This window comes from Phocoena phocoena, chromosome 3 (genome assembly GCF_963924675.1).
Source record: "Phocoena phocoena chromosome 3, mPhoPho1.1, whole genome shotgun sequence".
Lineage (NCBI taxonomy): Eukaryota > Metazoa > Chordata > Mammalia > Artiodactyla > Phocoenidae > Phocoena > Phocoena phocoena.
The window spans coordinates 167681366-167691787 of record NC_089221.1 but is presented as its reverse complement, the minus strand read 5'-3'; the positions used below and the strand labels follow the sequence as shown (position 1 = coordinate 167691787).

The 10422-nt window shown below is 47.1% G+C and overlaps 1 protein-coding gene across 2 annotated transcripts; it reads left to right on the top strand.

The window, feature by feature from the left end:
• The first annotated feature begins 8855 nt into the window (after positions 1-8855).
• Positions 8856-10089, top strand: RETN (resistin). Of its 2 annotated transcripts, XM_065874722.1 has the most exons (4): positions 8856-8918; positions 9079-9206; positions 9564-9641; positions 9940-10089. In XM_065874722.1, the coding sequence occupies exons 2-4, from the start codon at positions 9089-9091 to the stop codon at positions 10071-10073; spliced, it is 330 nt and encodes a 109-aa protein (XP_065730794.1). In that variant the 5' UTR covers positions 8856-8918; positions 9079-9088; the 3' UTR covers positions 10074-10089. The 2 variants fall into 2 exon arrangements, with proteins under 2 accessions (XP_065730794.1, XP_065730795.1); XM_065874723.1 differs by lacking the exon at positions 9564-9641 and having other exon boundaries at positions 8902-8918.
• Positions 10090-10422: the final 333 nt, after the last annotated feature.

Sequence of the window (10422 nt, the reverse complement as noted above, 5' to 3'; positions counted from 1 at the left end):
CAGGTGGGGGCCCCAAGTCTAATGTTGGCGATGGGGCTCAGCTGGGATGAGTGCCTTGGGAGGGGGCCCTGGTGGGTGGGTAAATTGGGTATAGCGCCCCCCAGTGGAGCAGTACTCATTTCCATCCTGTCACCTCTGGAGTTGTGGCCCCTCCAAGACTGCGACCAGGGGGGCGTGGGGGGGACACAGGACACTTGAGGCCCTCCTTCCCTGCCCACGGAAGACTTGGCCCTGATTTTGAGGTCACCTATCATTTTGAGAATTCAGAGAAATCTAAAGACACTCTTGCCAGAAAAATTGCTCGGACAGTTTTGCAGGTAGGGCCTTGGAGAAGCAAAAACCCCTCCGATTCAGCAATTCTACTAAGATTTATGCGAAACGCGTAATAGGGCAGAAAGATGGACGTGCAAGGCTGTCGAGTAGATGAGGTGCAGGGGAGAAAGTGAGTCATCTCAGACCACTGAGACGGCTGGCCCTGGATGCCCCGCCCCTCGCCACGGCTTTGGCAGGGAAGCCTTTAGACTGGGAGACGGAGTGGGAGGGAGGTGGATTCAAAAGTTTAACTTTTAGGGACTTCCCTGGTGGCGCAGTGGTTAAGAATCCGCTTGTCAATGCAGGGGACACGGGTTCGCTCCGTGGTGGGGGAAGATCCCACATGCTCACGGAGCAATTAAGCCCGTGAGCCACAATTGCCGAGCCTGTGTTCTAGAGGCCGCGAGCCACAACTACTGAGCCCACACGCCTAGAGCCGGTGCTCCGCACCAAGAGAAGCCACCGCAATGAGAAGCCCGCGCACCGCAACGAAGAGTAGCTGCCACGCCCCCACGCGCAGCAAGGAAGACCCAACGCTGCCCAAAATCAATTAATTAGTTAATTTTTTTTTAAGTTTAACTTTTAAACTCTCCTCCTTGGAAAGCCGCGGTTTTCCTCCGGGACCCGCTTAGGTAGGTAAGCGCTCCGAGCGCCAGGGGGCGCTGTGGCTCAATTTGCTGGCTGCTTTGCTCTTTAGCGTCTGTAACCCGAGCTTGGGTGACCCTAATTAGAGACGGCGGGGGTGGGGGAGGGGGAGTAGGTCATGAGTTACTCAATAGTTCTCAGCGCCAGCGAAACTCTGTTGCTTAAATCGCCTCGGCCTCTGGCCCTTATTTGTACGTAGATGATGTTGTAAAGTCTCCCACCTCAGGGCATTTTGATTCTACAAATATTCACGGACCACCCCCATCCCCGCCCCCGAAAATGGGCCACAGCAGCCGGTAGTGTCAGGCCCTGACCACGTCCCAGGCATCCTGCCAAGCCCTCCACATGCATTACACAGAATTCTCAAAACCCTCGTGTGAGGGTAAAATCCACCCTCTCTCTGCGTCCTGTGAGGCCTCACGTCAGGAGCTCCATGATGTCATGTCCCTACGATTGGTCGGTGGGTTGGGGGCGGGCGGGAGGTGTCCCTGGTTTCCAACAATTCTCCACATAAAGGTTTTAGCAGCCATGGATTCCTTCCGATCTCTCCCTTTTTTTTTTTTTTAAATTTAATTTTATTACTTTTTTCCCCGACGCTGCGAGGCTTGTGGCATCTTAGTCCCCCAACGAGGGATCGAACCCAGGTCACCGCAGTGAAAGCGCGGATTCCTAACCACTGGACTGCCAGGGAATTCCCCAATTTTTTTTTCTGTACTTTAAAATTTTATCTATTTATTTATTGCCAATATCTCTTGAAGATTATTTTCAAACTTGTCATTCCTCCCACTGGAATCAGCTGGGATCCTTCTTGAAAGGACTCTCAGCAACTACTGAAGTTGGTTCGTATGGAAAGTTACAACCTAGCGCGTTTTGTTACGTGTTATTGTGGGTGTGGATTAGGTCGCTGAATCCCCGGGGGGCAGCTGGACACATGAGCTCATGGGGAGGGCGGGAGTGGGAACAGACTCCAGAGTCACCGGTGGTCATGGTATAAGCTTAGAGGCAACATCCAAGAACCACCGACTGCCACAATAATAATATATTAATATATACCAAGATAATATAGTATTAATATAATAATACATCATTATTATTTAATACTGTAAGATGGTCTGGCCCCGGCTAGGCGGTAGTTCTCAGGATGTGCCAAGAAGGAGGACTCCACAAAGTGAGAAAAAAGGATTCCTCAGGTCAGCATCAGGGCTTCAGAAGGTCAGGAGGGCACCCCTGGGGTGGTGAGCACTGATGCTCTTGGTTGTGGGGACATGGGGACACATCATAGCAGGGAGACTTCTCAGCCCATGCTGTGCAGGGCAGGGGGCTCTGCTAGAGCAATATCTCATCCAAGTTAACAGGAGGGAAAAGTTTGTGGTCTTGAATTTGCTCTACTTAAAAATAAAAGTGAGCGGGGGAGATAAATTAGGAGTTTGGATTTCTGGGGGTTTTTTTTTTTGTTTGTTTGTTTGTTTGCTGCGCTGTGCAGATCTTAGTTCCCCTACCAGGGATGGAACCCCGGGCCCACGGCAATGAAAGTGCTGAGCCCTAACCACTGAACCACCAGGGAATTCCCAGGAGTTTGGAATTAACATAGACACACGACTATATATAAAATAGGTAAAAAACAAGGACCTACTGTATAGCACAGGGAACTATACTCAGTATCTTGTAATAACCTATAATGGAAAAGAATCTGAAAAAGAATATATATATGTGTGTGTATAACTGAATCACTTTGCTGTACGCTTGAAACTAACACAGCATTGTAAATCAACTCTACTTCAGTTTTTTTAAAAAAATAAAAGTTTAAATACTTTACGGTACATTTAGACAATGGAAACTGACCCTGCATTAAAAAGAATTCACCCAAGAGAAAGGAAAATATACATCCACACAAAGACGTGTCCAGGAATGTTCATGGCATTATTCATAATAGCCAAAAGGTGGAAACAATCCAAATGCCCATCAGCTGGTGAATGGAAATCAATGTGGTACATCCAGGCGATGGAATGCAGCTCAGTCAAGGACCAAAATACATGTTATGACATTAATGAACCTCAAAACACTATGCTAAGTAAATAAGCTTGATGCAAAAGACCACATAGTGTACGATTCCATTTATATGAAATGTCCAGAATAAGCAAATTCACAGACAGAAAGTGGTTGCCTAGGGATGGGGGTGGGAATAGAGAGTGACTGCAAAGGAGCACAAGATTCCTTTTAGGGGTGATAGAAACTTTCCAGAATTGGATTGTGGTAATGGCTGTGCAACCCTGTGAAACTTACTACAGATCACTGAGTTGTACAATTGAAATGGATGAATGTGGTATGTAAATTATACTTCAATAAAGCTGCTTTAAAAAAGAACGAAAAAGTGAGGATCCCAGACATGGTGGAGCTGCCGGCTGGGCGGAGAGGGGTGGAGGTGGGATGGTGAAACCTCCAGGACCCTAGCAAAGCAAGAATTGCCTGAGGCCTCTGGGGGAGGGGCTGAGTGGCCCCGGGGAACCCAGCAGATGTCAAGGAAGCAAGGCAAGCTTCCCCCACCCTTTTTTTTTTTTTTTTTCCTGTAAAGTTGCTCCAAATCTGAAAACACAAGTTAACCAACAGCTACTGCCAAAAATATTGTGAAAAGACTCCTGGAGGTGAGGAAATAGCCCTGAAAGTGGGAAAGTTCTGTTCCTGTTGGGCTGAGATGGGGTCCCCAGGGCTGAGGTATTGAGGGGACAGGACAGGAAGAGGAAGTTCTGGCTGGTGGCCCCTCCACATTGAGTGACCACTCAGAGCCTTGATCCCTGTCTATGGTTGGGGAAATTCTGGGAAAATATTGATCCTCCTCCCGAAAAAAAGCTACGTTTGAAGCATCCACTACATACCGTGCCTCATTCTGTATCGTCTACATAGATTTACATAAAGTATTTGCTGGATGAAATAAGTCAGATGGAGACAGACAAATACTTAAATGTGGAATCTGGTTGTCCCCCAGCTTCGTTGACATAAGCTTAAGGTGTACAACGTAGTGATTTAATACATATATACTGATCAAAGAAATGTTCACATATTGAGATATAGGGAAAGTCATTCTGGCTTATACATGAGTTAACTTGAATTTTATGCTAACAGCCTGTTTGTGGCCTATGCTGACAGCCTGTTTTATGCTAACAGCCTGCTTGTGGCCTATGAAAACTACATTGTGCGTTTGCTTTAATTATTAAAGAAAAGGGCACATTGACCAGAAGTAAAGAATGTCCATGTTCAAAATAAAGATTAAATGCCTCCCTTCCTGGGACGCCAGGGCTGGTCCTCCTTTGATGATAAGACTCCCTTCCCAGGCACCGAGGTCATACCGACTCGCTGTGTACATGCTGATCTGTTTTTTTTTTTTGAAACCTTGAAGGAGTGCCTCCCTGACTTGTTTGATGTTCTTTGTTCTGACAAGATATAAAACTGCGCTGAAAACCATGCATCTCTGGGGCAGTTCCTCAGAGTTATCAGAGAGGCCGTCTTCCAGGCTATAGTCCTCAGTTTGGCTCAAATAAAACTCTTTTCTGGGACTTCCCTAGTAGTCCAGTGGTTAAGACTCGGCGCTTTCACTGCTGGGGGCGCAGGATCAATCCCTGGTCCGGGAAGTAAGATCCTACAAGCCAAGAGCTGCGGCCAAATAAATAAGGACTCCGGCATCCAACAAATCTGGATCTGAAATCTCCCCTTCGGGAGTGACTCAGCCTCACCCAACATCAGTTTTCCCATCTGTGAAATGGGGCACAAGGTGGAGGCTGTCAGGAAGCTGTGGTCAGACTCTCCCTCCTGCCTCCACACCATTCCCCTTTCCTTTAAATTTTTTCTAAACATCTTTATTGGAGTATAATTGTTTACAATAATGTGTTAGTTTCTGCTTTATAGCAAAGTGAATCAGCTATACATATGCATATATCCCCATATCTCTTCCCTCTGGAGTCACCCTCCCTCCCACTCTCCCTATGCCACCCCTCTAGGTGGTCACAAAGCACTGAGCTGATCTCCCTGTGCTATGTGGCTCCTTCCCACCAGCTATCCAGTTTACATTTGGTAGTGTATATATGTCCATGCCACTCTCTCATTTCGTCCCAGCTTACCCTTCCCACTCCCCGTGTCCTCAAGTCCATTCTCTACGTCTGCATCTTTATTCCTGTCCTGCCCCTAGGTTCTTGAGAACCTTTTTTTTTTTTTTTTTGATTCCATATATATGTGTTAGCATACGGTACTTGTTTTTCTCTTTCTGATTTACTTCACTCTGTATGACAAACTCTAGGTCCATCCACCTCACTACAAATAACTCAATTTCATTTCTTTTTATGGCTGAGTAATATTCCATTGTATATATGTGCCACATCTTCTTTATCCATTCATCTGTCGATGGACACTTAGGTTGCTTCCATGTCCTGGCTACTGTAAATAGAGCTGCAGTGAACATTGTGGTACACGACTCTTTTTGAATTATGGTTTTCTCATGGTATATGTCCAGGAGTGGGATTGCTGGTATGGTAGTTCTATTTTTAGTTTTTTAAGGAACCTCCATACTGTTCTCCATAGTGGCTGTACCAATTTACATTCCCACCAACAGTTTTTTTAATTTTTAAAATTTTATTATGTTTTTTATTATTGAAGTACAGTTGATTTACAATGTCATGTTAGCTTCAGGTGTACAACACAGTGAAACAGTGTTGAGATATATATATATATATGATATTTATTGTTTGTACTTTTTGATGATGGCCATTCTGACGAGTGTGAGGTGGTACCTCATTGTGGCTTTGATTAGCATTTCTCTAATAATTATCAAGGCTTTTACTTTTATTTTCTTTCATCCTTGTGGGACAGGAAGCAGGTGTCAGTGACTCTCTTCTGATTGGCAGAGGTACCTGTCACTGCGACATCATCACTAGGCCAAGTTATGTAGCAAGGCAACCAGTCAGAAGCGTAGGTTGCCTCTGGAAGTCAGTTTCACAACAAGTGGCAACAGTTTCCAGTCCTCTGAGTGATACAGGCCTCTTTGTTCAAAATTACTTCAAGGACAGATGTATATTAACAGAGGTGAGAACAAGCTGGTAACACTTACCAATATTCACAAGATCTGCAGCGCACAGGAAAACCAGTTGTGTGGGTAGAAAAATCTCCTTCTCTGTTACTTCAGGACAGTTTTCCTTCAGATCTTTGGGAAACTTCCTTTTTTTTCTTCCAATTATAATTTAAATTATAAGTATTTGGTGGCAGTGGTTACGCAACTGTATGCATTTGTCAAAACTCAGAACTCAGGAAAAAGGGCGAATTTTGCCGTATGTAAATTACACCTGATTTTTTAAAAAAGCAATACTTGGGAAAAACAAAACATTCGTGCAGTATGCAGGTATATAGACTTGTCAAAATGTTTGCAACTGAACACTTAAGATAGATGCATTTTATTATATGGAAATTATACCTCAATAAGATTGAGTTTTAAAAATTGTAGTTATGTGATTGCCCTATTGTACTTTTTAAAGACCTGGTTCTAGAATTGTATTAAGTAGTATCAGATGTAAAAGGTCACTAGAGCTCAGTTTTGCTGGTAGAAATCAGGGAGAATAAAGGGATTTTTTTAAAGAGAATTAAGGGGCTATCGATGACAATAATCAATAAACAATCAATAATAGCAATAGAAAGAGTTTTATTTTAGCCAAACTGAGGACTATAGAGCCCAGAAGACAGCTTCTCAGAGGAAAACTCTGAGAAACTGCTTGGGAGAAGCAGGGTTTTCAGCACAGTTTTATATCTTGTAAGAACAGAGAACATAAAAGAAGTCAGGGAGACACTCCTTCAAGGTTTCATAAAAACAGATCAGCATGTACACAGCGAGTCGGTATGACCTCGGCGCCTGGGAAGGGAGTCTTATCATCAAAGGAGGACCAGCCCTGGCATCCCAGGAAGAGGGGCTTTAATCTTTATTTTGAACATGGACATTCTTTACTTCTGGTCAATGTGCCCTTTTCTTTAATAATTAAAGCAAACGCACAATGTAGTTTTCATAGGCCACAAGCAGGCTGTTTTACCTAGCACAAAATTCACATTAACTCATGTATAAGCCAGAATGACTTCCCCAGACCTCAATATGTGAACATTTCTTTATCAGGGCATATATAACTCTTTCCTGCTACTGAACTAAGGGTTTTCAAACTGAGTCCCTGGGGAGCCCCAGGGGGTTCCACACATTCTCTCTGCTTTTCACCCTGCCTGTAGTTAGAGCTGCCTACTTCTTTTACATCCTTCAAAAGTTATTTTTTTTAATTTTTTAAACATATTTATTGGAGTATAATTGCTTTACAATGTTGTGTTAGTTTCTGCTGTATAACAAAGTGAATCAGCTATATGCATACATATATCCCCATATCCCCTCCCTCTTGCATCTCCCTCCCTCCCACCCTCCCTATCCCACCCCTCTAGGTGGTCGCAAAGCACTGAGCTGATCTCCCTGTGCTATGCAGCTGCTTCCCACTAGCTATCTATTTTACAGTTGGTAGTGAATATATATGTCAGTGTTACTCTCTCACTTCGCCCCAGCTTACTCTTCCCCCTCTCCGTGTCCTCAAGTCCATCTCTACGTCTGTGTCTTTATCCTGTCCTGCCCCTAGGTTCATAGCATCATCCTTCACAATAGCCAAAAGGTGGGAACAACCCAACTGTCCATCAACAGATGATACACGAAATGCGGCATGGACATAAAATTGAATATTAGCCTTAAAAAGGAATGAGGTTCTGATCCATGCTACAACATGGATGAACCTTAAAATGTTATGCTCGGTGAAATAAGGCAGGCACAAAAGGATAAATATTGTATGATTCCACTTATTTGCTATATGAATAGGCAAATTCATAGAAATAGAAACTAGATGAGAGATTACCAGGGGCTTCAAGAGGAAGTGGGACTTAGCGTTTAATAGGTAAGGTTTCAGTTTAGGATGGTAAAAAGAAAGTTCTGGAAATGGACAGGGCTGATGATTGCACGACACTGTATGGCTGAAATCAAGCCATACTCCCTCTAAAGACTAGGGAAAAGTTGGTTCTTTGCTTCTTTCAGCTTCTGGTGGCTTCTGGCATTCCTTGGCTTGTGGTCACAGCATTCCAGTGTCTGCCTCGGTGGTCACACTGCCTTAATGCTGCTGAATTTACACTTGAAAATGGTTAAAATGGTACATTTTATGTTACGGGTGTTTTATCACAATTTTAAAAAAAGCCATCCATATTGGAAACAAAACAAACCCAAACAATGTGAAAACCATTCTTAGCTCATGAGTCATACAAAAATAGATGGTAGGCGGGACTTCCCTGGTGGTCCAGTGGTTAAGACTCCGTGCTTCCATTGCAGGGGGATGGGTGTTCGATCCCCGGTTGGGGAACTAAGATCCCGCATGATGCTCAGTGTGGCCAAAAAAAAGAAAAAGAAAAAAACAAAGACGGTGGGCTAGATCTGGCCCATGGGCCGTAGTTTGCACACTTCAATTGTCGATTATTCTATCGAAGGAATAAACCGTGATTTTATCTATCTCTTCTATGGTGATAGCTTTTTGGGAATGAACATGGCATGCAGTTCTCAAACAAGGACATTATTTTGGTCACGTTCGTGTGCCCCCTCCCCTCCGTACGAGCTCCTATATCTCTCCCTGCCCCGTCGACTATGGTTCCTGGAGTTATCCCCCAGGTTCTACCCTCTGGACCAGTCCCAGCCTGGATGTGGGAAGGGAAGGCTCTTGAAGGAGAGGCTGTGGCATCACTAGGTCCCTGGACTCTACCCTGGGGGCTTCCTCTTAGCCCCGGATGTGGGAAGGGAGGCCCAGGATGCCAGGGGTCTTAGCCAAGACAGGAAGCCCCACACTCGGAGGCTTTAAAGAGACAGCTGAGGCAGAGGCGCGTCATTCGTGTCCAAAATTGGGCCTGCTGAGTCCACGGAGAGGGTAAGTGACAGTTGCTCCCGCCTTTAGGGGCAAAGCTGGGCCTCCAGCCCCGTCCCCCGTGGGGACCCAGGGTTCCCGATCCCACACATTCTGTGGGCCTGACCCTTCCCAGGTTGGAGAGGGGCTGATGCAGCTGGGGTCTCTCGGTTCCCTCTTGCAGCACCTACAGGATGAAGGCTCTCTCCCTCCTCCTCCTCCCAGTCCTGGGGCTGCTGGTGTGTGGCAAGTTGACGTGTCCCATGGATAAAGCCATCAGTGAGAAGATCCAGGAACTCACCAGCTCCCTAAGTGAGCACCCTCGCATCCAACCTCGGCAGGGGCCTCAGGGGCCCCTCTGATTCCTGACATGGAGCGAACATCAAGCCAACCCCAGCTCCAACCCCAACCAAATCTCAACCCCAAACCCAACCCAACCCCATTTCCCCCCAGCTCCACCTTTAGCAACAGCTCCAAACCCTCCTCCCTCCAAAACACCCACCTCAAAGCAGAATCTTGAGAGGTGATGAGCTCCCGACCCCCTGGGCCTTCCCCAGGGGCGGTTTTCTTGAGCCCGCCGCCCATCTCCAAACCACCAGGGCCTGGGCAGCATGAGATTGGGGGAGGGGCAGCTCGGTTTCACAGTTACCTCCGTCACTCCTTCCATAGTTCCTGAGGCAATAAGGAACATTGGCCTGGACTGCCGGAGTGTCACCTCCAGGGGGCACCTGGTCACTTGCCCCGCAGGTGAGTACAGAACCCGTGGTCCAGGCTCTCAGTTCTGTTCTCAGTACCCCATAACCCCCTCCCCTAGGTCCAGCCTCTATTTCTCTAGGACCACAGAGTCTCAGCCTCTACTTCTGTAATGTCCTGGTCTGCACTCCCATCCTTGTCCCTTCCCCCAACTCCCGGACCCCATTTCCTCAGGACACTGGTGTCCAGGCCCCCGGCCTCCCCGCCGCCCACGCTGTCAGCCCCCTGGAACCTCAGGCCCGCAGCCTCTGGCTCAGAGTCCAAGCTCTCTCCTCCTCGCTCCGCCTCGCAGGTTTCGCCGTCACCAGCTGCACCTGTGGCTCTGCCTGTGGCTCGTGGGACGTGCGCGCCGAGACCACGTGCCACTGTCAGTGCGCCGGTATGGACTGGACCGGAGCTCGCTGCTGTCGCCTGCGGGCCGAATAGCCTAAAGTTGCGCTTGGGGGGCGGCGGCGGCGCGGGCCTGGGTGCGTGGCCAGGCCTCGGAGGGGCGGGGTCCTGTCTAAGAGGGGCGGGGCTGGAAATAAACCTCCGAGAAGATGATGGGGAAAGCCCGGGACGTGTGCTGTTGTCTTCTGTGGGGTGTGGGCGACTGAGCTGGCATCTTCAAAAAGAGCAAGGCGCCAGAGGGAGGGGGGTGGGGGACAGCTGTGACTTTCTTCCGCCCCATTCCCCCCTCCTCCCTTGTCCGCCACTTCTACTTCTGAAAATGGGGCCTTAACTTCCTGTAATGACAACCACACCCAAGGCACATGGCCTAAGGGAGTGTAACCTT

What these genes read in the sequence shown, in the direction of transcription:
- RETN (XM_065874722.1), top strand. Translation starts at nt 9,089, where the DNA reads ATGAAGGCTCTCTCCCTCCTCCTCCTCCCAGTCCTGGGGCTGCTGGTG. An exon ending in GGAACTCACCAGCTCCCTAA is followed by an intron (nt 9,207 to 9,563) that starts GTGAGCACCCTC and finishes CTCCTTCCATAG; the next exon opens with TTCCTGAGGCAATAAGGAAC. An exon ending in CCTGGTCACTTGCCCCGCAG is followed by an intron (nt 9,642 to 9,939) that starts GTGAGTACAGAA and finishes TCCGCCTCGCAG; the next exon opens with GTTTCGCCGTCACCAGCTGC.